Source organism: Macrobrachium nipponense, chromosome 1 (genome assembly GCF_015104395.2).
Source record: "Macrobrachium nipponense isolate FS-2020 chromosome 1, ASM1510439v2, whole genome shotgun sequence".
NCBI classification, from domain to species: Eukaryota; Metazoa; Arthropoda; class Malacostraca; order Decapoda; family Palaemonidae; genus Macrobrachium; species Macrobrachium nipponense.
The window spans coordinates 161,889,289-161,904,733 of NC_087200.1; the positions used below are offsets into that span (position 1 = coordinate 161,889,289).

General features: G+C 43.8%; 1 protein-coding gene across 1 annotated transcript in view; it reads left to right on the plus strand.

The window, feature by feature from the left end:
• Positions 1-15,445, plus strand: part of LOC135219793 (WD repeat domain phosphoinositide-interacting protein 4-like) — a 169,176-nt gene that overhangs the window by 25,304 nt on the left and 128,427 nt on the right. Inside the window, exon 2 of the mRNA XM_064256865.1 lies at positions 10,479-10,553. Coding sequence (XP_064112935.1) covers positions 10,479-10,553 — 75 coding nt within the window. The remainder of the gene's footprint in view (positions 1-10,478; positions 10,554-15,445) is intronic.

Sequence of the window (15,445 nt, forward strand, 5' to 3'; positions counted from 1 at the left end):
ACTCCTGCCAGGCGCCAGGAGTATTCAGAGGACGAGGAGTATTTCCGATCGCGATACTCCTCCCAGGCGCCAGGAGTATTCGGAGCGCGATACTCCTGACAGGCGCCAGGAGTATTCGAAGCGCGATACTCCTGCCAGGCGCCAGGAGTATTCGGAGCGCGATACTCCTGCCAGGCGCCAGGAGTATTCAGAGGACGAGGAGTATTCCGAGCGCGATACTCCTCCCAGGCGCCCAGGAGTATTCGGAGCGCGATACTCCTGCCATGGGGCGCCCACGGAGTATTCTGAGCTTATACTCCAACAGGCGCCAGGAGTATTCGAAGCGCGATACTCCTGCCAGGTGCCAGGAGTATTCGAAGCGCGATACTCCTGCCAAGCGCCAGGAGTATTCGAAGTGGCGATACTCCTGCCAGGCGCCAGGAGTATTCGAAGCGCGATACTCCTGCCAGGCGCCAGGAGTATGCTGAGCTTAATACTCCTAACAGGCGCCAGGAGTATTTGGAGCAAGATGCGCCTTCCAGACGGCAGGAGTATTCGAATAGTTTTACGACTGTCAGGCGCCAGGAGTATTCTAAACAGGATACTCCTGCGCCAGCGCCAGGCGCGCAAGCCAGGCGTTAGGCTTCATCCAGATGAGATCCAGTTCAAAGAAAAGTCCTAGTCTTCTTTGAAACATGGTGATCTCTAAAGCATTTCATAAGTGACTTGATGATAACCTTCAAACAGCCGAGAATTTAAAAAGCTCTAAAGTGCGAGCTTTTGCAAATTCTTGTTCTTTTCGTAACAATATGTCAGGAAGACATATTAGCTTTAACATATAGGAGATGCAATTATGGGTTGACTTCTCATTACACGAAGGACTTCAAGTTAACCTACGAGAGATTCTTCTCTCTTGGTTTATACGTATCAGCGGATACGTTGCTGGGATAAGGAGCCGACACTGATCCTTTAATAAGGAGTTGAATTTATTTTAACTCAATGATTTTTATTGGAGTTTGAAAGGAGTTTGGGGGATACTCTCTTTCAATTTAGCGCGAACCCTCATGTTAGGAACAGGTGATCGGGATCGGTGTTGCGCTCCTTAAATAAGTGCGTGTTGTCTATAAGCGATGTTGCTCCCCATTGGACAAACGCCAGTTAGGATTCTGTCCCGAGTAAGTGGAAGAGACCCCATCGCAGATCCACAAGAACTCTTGGCCACAGATCACTATCCTCTCGCTAAGGCTCTTGAGATGAAGCAGACTCCTATGCAATAGCTAGGAAGTCAATCCTTCGTCTAGAAACACAGAGGAACTAAGGTCTATAAATACCTACAACATATGTTGTTTACCTGTCTAGTCAGTAACTAGCTGTCTCTTGCCCTCCACCAAAGGGTGTCAATCAGCTATGTATATATCTGACAGGTAAGTTGAATGTATGAAAATGATATTGTTTTAATACAATAAAGTTTCATACATACTTACCTGGCAGATATATACAATTAATGACCCACCCAGCCTCCCCGCAGGAGACAGGTGGAAGAGAGAATCTGATTAGAAAACGGGAATAGTTCCTAGTCCTGCCTCCCAGCGGCAGGCAGGTAGATCACCTGACCTACCTGTAGCGTGTGCCGCGAAATTCGAATTTCTGTCGGGGACGAACGGAGTCGATAGCTATGTATATATCTGCCAGGTAAGTATGTATGAAACTTTATTGTATCATAACAATATCATTTTGTTAATTATGTACTGGAAACAAGCAATGATTTTTTCATTATTTGTGCTTTTGGACTGTTTTAAACTGCGCATCCAAGCTAGTGTATCATTCACTCGGAAACTAGTTCTGCATATGAGGCGTCACTAAAAAAATTTAAAAAATAAAAGACATAAAAAGTGTCGAAAATCATCATAACCTTAAAAAATTTTTTGTAATGTAACCAAAAACTTATTTTTATTAATATACTGTGCAAAACTATAAAGGATTCTTATCATAGCATGCGTTTTTTAAAAGCGTCGGAAGCGTCAGCGTCGTAACCTCGGAACAAGCGTCGTAACCCAGGGCGGATTTTTCAATGAATATTTAAGAAAAAGCGTCGTAACCTCGGAACGTCGTAAGCCGGAGCCGTCGTAACTAACCCGGGGACCGCCTGTATTTGAAAATTTGTAAATGAGTGTATCCTAAAAATGCATTTAGTCATGAAAAAAAGAAGAAAACACAGTACGTAATTAGTGAATCTTGCGCTATAATAAAATTCACGATTTCGTTAATTTTCCAGGATATACGTAGTATTTGGGCTCCACAAAAAAAAGTAAGTAAAGTGATTTATGACAGAATTTAGAGGATACTTACGTAAAAATACATCGGTAGTGTTTTGTTTTAGAACGGTGTAACCACTATCACATTGTGTAAAATAGTGTGAATGAATATACATTTATGATAAAAAAAACAAAAAAATAGTTACTGTACTGCTTAGAGTACCATACTGTAATATTAATTGTATCAAACATCAAAATAAAAAGTAAGCCACTGTACTGCCCCTTAGAGTACCATACTGTAATATTAATGTAATCACATCAAATAAGTAATCATTGCATGCTGTAAACATGTAAATTGTATTTTTGTCTTTTTTGAAAAATGCATTCCCAAGGAATTATTCCTTGAAGAGGCTTTTTATTATGAAGATAGCCAAAATATATAAGATATGCCAATAATATATAAGTCTTTCATTTTATTATGAATATATGACAATAATATATAAGGTAAAAATGGTTTTATTACGTTTAAGCTCCGTCGCCGATCGCAAACAACAATACGATAATCTATGAATAATTATCGTTTGTATGACTGCAGTGTTCAAAGAAGTTGATTACGTTATACCAAAACAATAATGAAGTTCGAATTGAAAATTAATGTTTTCCTAAATGTTATTACTACTGTAATTACACTACTACTATTAACATTTCTAAAAGGTTAAGAATGACAAAGGTCGCTGTGAAGTGTAACTCAATGTTTACATTTCTGCTGGCCGCTCAACTACAAGTTGATGTCAATGATGTGGAATTACTCCATGAATAGGCTATATGTTATGAAGATATATAAGGTGAGAATGGTTTTATTACCTCTATTGTCAGTTAATATCATAATGTGAATCTGTTCATGCATTTGCTGGTTATCGGAACCAGACGAGGCTTAGCCTACCACGACAAGCCCGGATGCTGCGATTCATACCAGCGATATAGATTGAGAAGCGGTCCAAGGAAAAATGTTATTGTCATGATACAATAAAGTTTTATGCATACTTACCTGGCAGATATATACTTAGCTATAGACTCCGTCGTCCCCGATAGAAATTCGAATTTCGCGGCACACACTACAGGTAGGTCAGGCGATCTACCGCCCCGCCGCTGGTGGCGGGAATTAGGAATCATTCCCGTTTTCTAAGACAGATTTTCTCTTCCACCTGTCTCTTGAGGGGAGGTCGGGTGGGCCATACACCGTATATATCTGCCAGGTAAGTATGCATAAAACTTTATTGTATCATGACAATAACATTTTTATGCATTCAACTTACCTGTCCAGATATATACTTAGCTGATTGGCACCTTTGCGGAGGCTAAGAGACAGCTAATTTACTGAAATAGACAGGAAACAACATATGTTGTAGGTAATAAAATTTAAAAACCTTGATTCCTACCTGTGTTAGCGAAAGACTTCATGGCTACTGCCTAGGAGCCTGTATCGCTTCAAGAGCCTCAGCGAGGTAGTGACCTCATGCTAAGAGTTCTTGATGGTCTGTTACAGGGGTCTTACCCACTTACGCTTCAGAACCTTAGGATCTTTGTCAATGGGGTCCTATCCACTAACATGACAAAACACCTTGCCTATTGGCATGATCATAGAGCACGACACTAATCCCGATCACCTGATCCTGACGGGTTAGTACTAAGATTGAAAGGAGTCGGGGTCCCCACCCCGAACATCCTTTCAAGCAACCCACCCCAACTCAACAACAACTATTAAAAATAATTATTAAAAAACATAAAAACAAATTAATAAGGATCAGCGTCTGCTCCATTTCCCAGCATAGTATCCGCTGATACATAAGGTCCAAGAGAAAAACATTTATCATATGTTACTCTAACATCCTTTAAATAGTGGGATGCAAATAATGAATTGCACCTCCAATAAGTTGCTGCTAAAATGTTTCTCATGGACAAATTTTTAGTAAAAGAAAGGGAAGTTGCCACAGCCCGGACTTCGTGGGAGCTTTTTACTCTCAGCAGCTTTAAAGAGTTCTCTTGGCAATTCCTGTGAGCTTCGGTAATCACATTTCTGACAAAGAACGCCATTGCGTTCTTTGACATAGGTCTCTTGGGGTTTCTTACTGAACACCAAAGACTATGTCGACATCCCTGAAGCTGTGTCTTCTTTTTTAAATAGAATTTTAAGGTCCTGACTGGCAAAGGGACCGATCCAACTCTCTACCTACCAGAGAAGAGAGTCCCTTGACTTCAAACTTCTAGGCCAAGGTTTAGAAGGGTTTCATTCTTTGCTAGGAATAGATCCTGGAAAGAAATAACAGCCGAGTCTTTTTTAAATCCCACCCGAGAGTCCAAAGCATGCAATTCACTGATCCTCTTAGCAGTTGCGAGAGCCACAGGAATATGCATTTACTAGTGAGATCTCTGAATGAGATTTTATCTAGAGGGTCGAACCTGTCCGAAATCAAAGAATTTTAGGACTACGTCAAGGTTCCAACTCGGGGGGAATAGAGATCTCAATTTCTTAGTCTCGAAAGACCTGATGAGATCATGAAGATCCTTATTATTTTCAAGATTCAGCCCTCTGTTTCTAAAAACAGCTGAGAGCATGCTCTTATATCCCTTGGATAGTGGATACGGCCAATTTGGACTCTTCTCTTAAGAAGAGGAGAAAATCCGCGATTTCGGTTACAGAGGTATTGGAAGAGGACAGCTTCTTCGACCTACACCATCTATGGAAAACTTCCCACTTTGATTGGTAGACCCGCAAGGTAGAGGCTCTGCGGGCTCTAGCAATTGCAGTTGCCACTTTCTTTGAAAAGCCTCTCGCTTTGACCAGTCTTTCGATAGTCCGAAAGGCAGTCAGGGAGAGATCTTTGGATGTTTTTGTGGAACCTCTCGAAGTGGGGTTGTCTGAGCAGATCTGTCCTGTTTGGTAGAGATCTGGGGAATATTCCACCGTCCATTCCAGTACCTCTTTTGTGGAACCAGATCGGGAAGGCCAGAAGGGAGCAATTAGAGTTAGTCTCGTTCCCTCCGATGCCACAAATTTTCTTAGTACTTCCCCCAGCAATTTGAATGGGGGAAAGGCGTAGGCGTCTATGCCTGACCAATCCATGAGGAAAGCATCGATCGCCGTGGCTCTGGGATCTTCTTCTAGCGAGCAGAAGTTGTCTATCTTCCTGGAGAGGAACGTGGCAAACAGGTCGATCTGGGGTCTTCCCCAGAGGGACCACATTTGTCTGCAGACTTCTGAGTGGAGCATCCACTCTGTCGGGAGTACCTGGTTCTTTCTGCTCAACCGGTCTGCCCTTAGGTTTTTTACTCCTTGAACAAACCTTGTCCGCAGAATAATGCCCCGTTCCTCTGTCCAGGTTAATAGATCTCTCGCTATTTCGTTCAGTGAGAAAGAGTGAGTGCCCCCTTGATTTCCGGATGTAAGCCAGAGCTGTGGTATTGTCGGAATTGACTTGAACTACCACTCCTCTTGACTTCCGCTTCGAAGTATTCCAGGGCTAGATGAATCGCCAGGAGTTCTTCGCATTGATGTGCAGTGTAGTCTGTTGTTTGGTCCAGGTACCTGCCACCTCCTTTGGACCCAGTGTTGCTCCCCAACCTGTTTCCGAGGCATCGGAAAACAACACTCGGTGAGGGTTCCGAATCAAGAGGGACACCCCTTCGTTCTTTGTTAATGGGGTTAACCACCTCTTCAGGTCGGATTTTATCCCCTGTTGAATGGGAAAACAGTCTGACAAGTCTCCTGTCCTTTTGACTCCACATTTGTTTGAGATAAAATTGCAGAGGTCTGAGATTTAATCTCCCTAGGAAATGAACTGCTCTAACGAGGAAAGGGTGCCCAGCAGACTGAGCCATTCCCTCGCCGAGGTCCGTTCTTTCCCTAAGAAGTTCGAGATTTTTTCTAAGCCTCGAGCAATTCTCTCTTGAGAATGGAAAAGCCAAAAGAAAACCCCGAGAATCCATCTGTATCCCCAGATAGACTATGTTCTGTCTGGGATCAATTGTGATTTCTCGAGGTTCACGAGTAGTCCCAGAGATTTTGTCAAATCCAAAGTCTTCTCCAAGTCCTTCAAGCACTGAAGTTCCGATTTTGCTCTTATTAGCCAATCGTCCAGATAAAGGGATATATTAATCCCTTCTAGATGTAGCCATCTCGCAACATTCATCATTAGCCTCGTGAATACTTGAGGGGCCGTAGACAGGCCGAAGAATAGGGCTCTGAATTGGAATACTTTTCCCTGCATCATGAATCTGAGATATTTCTTCGATGATGGATGCAGGGGGACATGAAAGTAAGCATCTTGTAGATCTAAGGAGACCATCCAATCTCCTGGACGAAGAGCCGCAAGAACCGATTTTGATGTTTCCATAGAGAACTTTGTGTTCTCTACAAATCGGTTCAATGCGCTCACATCCAGGACCGGTCTCCACCCTCCCGAGGATTTCGGAACCAGAAAAAGACGGTTGTAGAATCCTCGGGAATGCGGATCCCGAACCACTTCGATGGCCTCCTTTTGCAACATCTGTTCTACCAGTTGCAATAATGCTTCTTTCTTGGCAGGGTCCCTGTATTGGGCTGACAGTTCCCTCGGGTTCGTTGTCAAGGGAGGCCTGTCTCGAAAGGGGATCATATATCCCTTCGTTACCACTGAAAGGGACCATATTTCTGCCTGTCTCAGAGTCCATTCTTTGGAAAATTTCCGAAGTCTGGCTCCTACCGGTGCTTGAAGGACTGGTGTTTAATTTTGCTTTCTTGATAGGGTCTGAATGAAGACCTTTACCTCTCTTCTGTACTCCTCTCTTCTTAAAGGAGGGTCTGGCAGAGGAGCTCCCTCGAAAGGGCTGTTGAGGAGTACGATTCTCTTCACAGGAACCGAAGCCCTTGATTTCTTTGCAGATTGGGCCAAGAGATCTTGCGTGGCCTTTTCTGTCAAAGAATGAGAAATGTCCTTAACTAGTTGTGCAGGAAACAATTGGTCCGAAAGAGGAGCATAAAGAAGAGATGACCTCTGAATGGGAGTAACTGCTTTCGTCAGAAAGGAGCTAAATAAGACTCTCTTCAGAATTCAGAATTCCAGTTCCAAACAGCGAGGCCACCTCTCCTGATCCATCTTGAACCGCTTTGTCCATGCAGGACAATACACTATAAAGGACTTCTGGACTAAGAGATTCATTCTCTTGAGTCTTCTTGGCCAACACCCCAAGGGACCAATCTAAGAAGTTAAAAACTTCTAAGACTTAAACAATCCTTGAGGAGATGGTCCATCTCAGAAGTCCCCCATGTGATTTTTGCAGATGACAATGCTTGCCTCCTTGACGAATCCACCAGATTCGAAAAATCTGCTTCGGCAGTGGTAGGGAGAGCTAGACCCAGTGACTCGCCCGTCTCGTACCAAATTCCCTTCTTTCCTGATAGTTTGGAAGGAGGGCAGGCAAAGACTGTCTTCCCCGCCTTCTCCTTGGATTTAAACCAATTTCCTACGAATCGGAGAGCCTTATTCATAGAAATGGTTGGCTTCATTTTAATGAAGGATGATGGCTTCGAGACCTTCGTACTTGTAAATAAAGACCTCGGAGAAGGAGGAGCAGTAGGGCTTAAAGAGTCCCCAAACTCTTGAAGTAAGAGGGCTGCCAGCGTCTTGTAATCTGACAAGCCTGGAGCCGAGTGATCTTCCGAGTCCGAAACTTCTTCCAAATCCAACTCCATTTCCGAAGAGGATTGTTTATTTTCAATAGGAGACGGGTCTCTTGCAACATCTGCCCCACTCTCGCAAGAACGATGACCGCCTGTGCGGCAAATTGCGTCCCTACGAGAGATAGGTTGATCCTGCAACACGACCTTATCCTTCTCCTGGCAAGAGCGACGGCCGCCTGTGCGGCACCTTTCTCTACTGTCAGAGGAAGGATGTCCTCTCGTATCGCTTTCCCCAGAACCACCCATATCCTGACAAGGGCTACGGCCGCCTGTGCGGCACCTAGATTCCCTGTCAGGTAAAGGTTTATCCTTCCGAAAGCTAGACAAACCCTCCTGGCTTAATTGTCTTTTGGAAGAAGTCCGTCTCTTGGTTGTCACTTGTGGCACATTGCGCCAGGTTGGCGCTCGTGGCTCCTTGCGCCAGGCTGGCGCTTCTGGCGCATTTTGGCAGGGTGGCGCTTCTGGCGTATCTGGCGCTTCTGGCTCTTCTGACTCGTATGGAGCTTCTGGCGCATCTGGCGCATTGCGCCAGGTTGGCGCTTTTGGCGCATTCTTTTCTTCTTTCCTTTCCTTCGTTCTCTTTATCTGAAGGAAAGAGTCCTTTTTTCTGGGAGTCTCCTTCGTGAAAACTCCTACTAAAGCGGAAAGCTGCTCCTGTACATTTAGGAGAATTTTCGCAGCCGAATTCTCTTTCTCCTTTCCTGATTCAGGTGAGGGAGGTCTAGAAGAGGAAGGAGACTCCGATTTACTTTTAGGAATTAATTTTCTTTTCTTCCTTTCACATGGAGATCCATCGGAGAAAAGTTCAGGGCTTGAATTCAAAGTTGGAGCCTTCCAACTCCTCTTTAAGGGGCATGACAGATCATCAGAGCTCCAGCCCCTTACATTAGGTGAAGAATCTGACGACGAAAAACACTTTTTTAGGATGCTTTTTCGGTAGCGATCCTTGGCAGTTTGGGTCGTCACAAGGGGGGGGGGGAAAATCTGCCAAGGGGTTACGCCTGATCGGTGGGGATTCTCCATAACCTCCGTAAGGCTTTTGACATTCCTTCTCCTCTGGGCCTCTGAGCTTGGAAGAGGTCTAGGCCTGGGAGCGAGATGGAGCCGATCAGACGCACCCTCCACTGGCACTAGGGTACACTTAAATCACTCTCACTGTGCTTACCTTGTAACATCAGCATATTACGTTCCATCCTTTGTAGTGCAGCTTTAAGATCTGCAATTTCCGTTGCTGGATTTTGCAGTCTTAGTACAAGAGGAAGAAGATACAGGTTTAGGGTTAGGTGTTATTTTAATAGACTCGTTAGAACGAGACCTACTTACGCTTCTGGAGGAAGCCTTCCTAGCCCTATCCATATCTAATTTCCTTAAATAGGAATTTAAATTCTTCCATTCATCCTCATTCAAACCTGCACATTCATCACAGGTGTTAGATATTGAACATTCATTCATTCAGGTGGTTAGATATTAAGCATTCTTCATTCTACACCCCTTACAAACTGTGTGAGGATCTACCGAAGCTTTCGGTAGCCTCACCATGCATCCCTCATTTACACACTGTCTTCTAACCGTAAAGCTAGAATCTGACATTATGAGAAATATCCAAAAACCAAGTCCAAATAACAGTCCACGAAAGAGTATGCCAAACCAAAGATCCAATACGTCACCAAAATAACCGGCTTAGAAGATCAATAGCGATGAAAATCACGAAAATCAAATCAGGAGTAACAACAACAATGTTGCTGTCACGGCCGATAGAGAAAATCTGTCTTAGAAAACGGGAATGATTCCTATTCCCGCCACCCAGCGGCAGGGCGGTAGATCACCTGACCTACCTGTAGAGTGTGCCGCAAAATTCGAATTTCTATCGGGGACGACGGAGTCTATAGCTAAGTATATATCTGACAGGTAAGTTGAATGCATAAAAACCCGTGATTAACTGAATCCGTGATTGCTGATCCGCGACTAAGCGAGGCCCCACTGTAAATCAATTATTTATCATACAAAAAGACCATACATCTCTGTAGGAGAGAGAGAGAGAAAAAATTATTTTTTTTTTATGTGATATCATTTAATCTTATTAAACTTACTAATACAGTATTAATCAGTATTAATATTTGAAAATTAGTAAATCATTTTTGTACCATAAAAATGCATTTAGTCATGAAAATAACATCAAATTACACTAATTAGTGATGATTTTTGCCGGAAAATCCTGCGAATAGGCGAATCCCCCAGAAATAATGGGTAGTTATGGTCCAGAGAGAAATCCGCGAATCTGGAGAACACGAATACGGGGGGTCCACTGTAATTATTAATATAAAAATGCCATTTTTGTATAGTTACCATCCAATTTCTTCTGCTCTTGATCAGGCATACTGTATGTGATTGTGCTACCCTGTCTTACTTTGGCTCTATAAAATTTGGTACAATACTTTTAATAACAAATCTGGTGGTTTAGATAGTTTTGTAGCCGAGTGCTTTCGTAGTACTGTTCTTAAACCTTTTTCACTTTTAACTTCCAGGTTGCTTTATATGTTGTATGGACTCAGGCGTTCGTATATATAATGTTGAACCTCTTGCAGAAAAAGCACATTTACGTAAGTAGTTATCCTAACGAGTTTTTTGTTATTAGGGATATAATAAACTGTAATAATGTTTGAGTAGTGTTTAAAATCATAGACATTAATTTTGAATGCTATGAAGTAAATTTTTATAATTAAATTGAAATTTCTGTATAGCATATGAATATGTTGCAGTACATTTTATTGATACCTCTATTTTCAGGTAGTATACTTTAGTTACAATGAGTGATGATTTGAGATTTGCAGTGGTGAATGTTGATTAAAGATGATGATCAGTTAGCCATGCAGTCCGATGAATGACGATGAAGATATGACTGCACAGCTGGACAGAGGAGTTACATCTCCTCTGAGGGCACCTCTTCATCTTCAGAGGCACTTCTTTAGGCAATTTAGGAGGCACTTCTTCAGGCAATTTAGGAGGCACTTCTTCAGGTGATTCAAGAGGCACTACTTCAGGCAATTCGGGAGGCTTTGGAGGGTCCTTCGTATGTGTTATGAACATGGTGATTGGCAGTTGCTGCTGTTGCTTCTTCATGGTGGTGAGGGCTTGATTATAGGGCTCCAATGCCATTTCAAGAATGCAGGAAAACTTTAAGGAGCATTCCATGTTCGGATCCCATGTTGAAACAAACTCTTGAACATCATTTATTATTCTCCTAAGTTGGGTCAGGCATTCCAAAGTCAGGCCCTCCTGCTCCTGCTCCTTTCCTGAACCTGGAGTGTCTTTTTCCTTGCTGGTAGACTTCATCAGGTCTTTTAAATCCTGGTCTGTCAGGGGGTCAGAGTGGGCATAAGTGAGGGTGCCGACTTCATCCTCAGTAATATCGTCAAAGCCTTCACCACCAAGAATTCTCGCCAACTTGACCGCCTTACTAATATGGACACAGTCTGGCCACAACTCACTCCAGCTTGCATTCATGGTCTCCTTCTTCATGTCCTTCAGCAACTGGTTGATGACAGACAGACACATAGCAACCGTGAATATATGCCAATAGGCTTTCAGTGTAAGGTCTATTGCATCAACAAGGCATTGGAAGGAGTTCCCAGTGTAGAGGGCACGGGTCACACCCTGGACCATAGGCAGGAGGAGAAAGGTGTAACACTTTGAACTCCATGTCCAAATCAGCCAGGTATTGCCTAACTTGAGGAATGAAGCTTTGATGGAACCAGTACTAAGGACTTTGGTGATCCAGGCCTTGTGATTGTGCATCCAGAACACAGGCAGCAATGCCTTGTTCTTAATTTTGAGTGCCTTGGGATTTGCAGCCTTGTAAATGAGGCCTAGTTTGAGCATAAAGACAGCCGCATTCCCTTGAATCCAAAGGCTTGAGCTTTGTCCTTCATTAAATATGCCCTGGATGACATCTTATTCCAGAACAGGCCAGTTTTATCAATACTGAAGACCTGTTCTGGGTGGTATCCATTCTCCTGAAGAATCTTCATGAAGGTCTCGGGATATTTCGCAGCCGTCTCATTGTCGGCTGATGTTGCTTCCCCATGTAGGGAAGCAGACTAGGTTTCCACCTTTGCTCACCTGAAAACCTTGGGGAGCTAAGGACAGTCCCAGTGGAGGCTCTTCTTCCTCTTCATTTTCCTCTTCAGGAGCTGGTTCATCATAGCCCAAGAATTCCAGTTCCCCTTCTTCATCACCTTCAAGTGCCTCTAGATTGCCGCCTTCCTCTTCTCTACATTGCCACCTTTTGTAGAAGTTGATTACTGCTGGTGGAGCTGTCGCACTTTCTCGCTTATGATGTTGGAGTCAAGAGGCACACATTCTTCTTATGGCATTCTTTGATTCAGTATGCGAGTGCAGATTCCATTTTCATGATTGTTTTATCTCTCACTGTCAACATTACTTTTGCTTTACCAAAGTATGTCATGGTTACACTTTTTCTGATTTCACTTTTTTTATGTATCTCAACATGCTCACATTCACATTAAAATGGTGGCTGACCGCGGCAAAAATTTTGCCCTCCTTCAACATAACAAGAACTTTTGCCAGAAGCCTTAGAAGGAGCAGGGTGCTTTTAGGGGGCATTTTCGGCATGATTCACATGGATATTTGCTGATACGTAAAACACAGCTTCACAAACTTTCTACACAATGAGGCTGATGAAAGAGAGATGCCTGCAATTCCATCTTCGCGAGATGGGACTCTGGTTTCAACCAGTCAACCCCAAGTGTATAGATATGAGCAACAAGTATAATGAATGCTGCTCCTGGATTGGCTGCTCTCCAGATGGCAGCCAATAGTGTGTCAAGTACCATTTCGTCTGGGTACTGTTCTAAGAAGGCGTCATGGTGTCATAAGAGTTATTATCTGCAAAAATTTGGCTTGAGTGAGGCATCATTTAAAAAAACTATTTATGTAATTGAAATTTTGCTGTGTTTACATTAACTTATTGCAGAACTGTAATATTTGAAAATTAATTACAGAACTAATATTTGAAAATTAGTAAATCTTTTTCATAAAAAAACATTTTCATACATTCAACTTCCCTGTCAGATATATACTTAGCTTTAGACTCCGTCGTCCCGACAGAAATTCAAATTTCGCGGTACACGCTACAGGTAGGTCAGGTGATCTACCGCCCTGCCGCTGGGTGGCAGGAATAGGAACCATTCCCGTTTTCTAATCAGATTTTCTCTGTTGCCGGTGCCTACAACATCGTTGTTGGTACCTCCTGATTTGATATTAGTTTTTCATCGCCATCGATCTTCTGGGCTATCTTTTGCAGGGAAGTACTGGGTCTTTGGTTTGGCATACGCTTTTAGTAACGTTTTAATGAATTTGGCTTCGAATTTTCGAAGAAAATTTTGCGTGAAACTACCAGTTTTTTTGGTAGACACTCACATATTTTGCATAAAGGGAAATGTTAATATCTATTCACTAATACGTGTAAGAAGTGTTAAAACTTGATTGAGGAAATATAAACACTAACTTCCTACTTGAGGAAGTCAGAAAAGCATATGACTAGAAACGCTTCCTTTAGAAGCTTTAATAAGTCTCGTGCTAACGAGCAGTTAGAGTATTAACAGTACTAGTAGTTGTTGCATCCTCATCACCTTTTTACCTCACAGAAACTACAAATTCATCTTGTGCAAATTTGAAGGATAAATGGAGGGAGCTCAAAATGCGAGCTCTTAAAAAAGGTAAGAAGTGAATATAGTGTTTCCAGTGCAGTGGAGGGTGCGTCTGATCGGCTCTGTCTCGCTCCCAGGCCTAGACCTCTTCCAAGCTCCCAGGCCCAGAGGAGAAGGAATGTCGAAAGCCTTACGGAGGTTACGGAGAATCCCCACCGATCAGGCATCCCCTCGGCAGGATCTGGAGCATCCCAGACTGCCAAGGATCGCCATTGCAAAGGCATCCTTAAAAAGTGCGTCTCTTCTTCCGATTCTTCATCTTACATCCAAAAAGACAAAGATTGGACATGTTTGGATTTCAGACGATCTATCGCGTTCTCTAGAAAGTAAGAGAACCCTGAGCTCCAACCAGGAGCGAAACACCAGCCAGGAGCCAGGAGCCAACCATGAGCCAGGAGCCAACCGATGAGGCTCCAGCCAGGCGAGAAGCGTCAGCCAGGCGAGAGCCGCATTCCAGCAGCCAGGCGCGAGCCGCGTTCTAGCAGCCAAGCGCGAGCTGCGTTCCAACAGCCAGTTCCTGTCTGCTGATCTGCAATCTTCCAAGAAAGAGCCTATTTGGCGAGAAGTGCCAGCCAGGCGAGAGGCGCCTTCCTGGCAAGATGAACTTTCCAGGAGCGAGGCGCTATCCAGACAAGATTCGCCAGCCAGGCGCGAGGAGCCTAGCAGGCGCTCGGAACTATCCAGGCGCGCGGAACCTCCTACACAAGCGGAACGCTCCAGATGCGAGTCGCCTTCCAGGCGCGAGTAGCCTCCCAGACACGCGGAACTTTCCAAGCGGAAGTCACCTTCCAGGCGCGTGGAACATCCTATACAAGCGGAACGTTCCAGGCGCGAGTCGCCTTCCAGGCGCGAGTAGCCTCCCAGGCGCGCGGAACTTTCCAAACGGAAGTCACCTTCCAAGCGCGCGGAACATTCCAGGCGCACGTAACTTTCCAGGCGCGCGGAACTTTTCAGGCGTGAATCGCCTTACAAGAGTTCTCTTTTTAGTTTTTAGCAGGATCAGCCTTCTCCTGGCAAAGGCGCAAGATGTCGCACAGGCGGCCGTCGCTTTTGTCAGGATGATTCTGATACTGAGAGAAGTCCTTCTCCAATATTCAGAAGACTGCTGTAACAGGCAGTTCCTCTCAGCGTGGAATCTCTCCTTCATTCATACTCTTCCCTCATTATGACGAGGCAAGAGCTACGGGAGTTTTCTTAATAAGAATCTCATCTATTCGGCGTTCGGGAATGACTGCGGAAAGGAAACATCACTCTTCCTTCCGTAAGCTCAAGATTTGAAGAGGAATCCTGTCCCTTCCGCGATTTCTGTGGAAATCATTAAGACTTAACGAGTTCTTGGATTAACTTCCTTCCTTAGGGAGATATTAAACGTATTGTCAAGGAAGTGCATAACACATAATTGACAAAAAATGTATACTCTTTGTATCTTAATGGGTTAGTTCTCATTGACAAAGATCTCAATACATCTTATTGCGTAAGCATATAAGCTCTCTTGGACAAGATTCGGAGGAGCTCTCATTCATTGATTAGAGGCTCTTCCAATTAATAGACACGTAGAATACGTCCTTATGTCCAAGAGAATAGGAAGCTTGAGAGATTCTCTTCGATTCTCGGTTCTCACTTGGGATCTCCTTCGGCTAATACTACAGGCGGTCCCCGGGTTACGACGGGTCCGGCTTACGATGTTCCGAGGTTACGACGCTTTTTCTTAAATATTCATTGAAAAATCCGCTCTGGGTTACGACGCTTGTTCCAAGGTTACG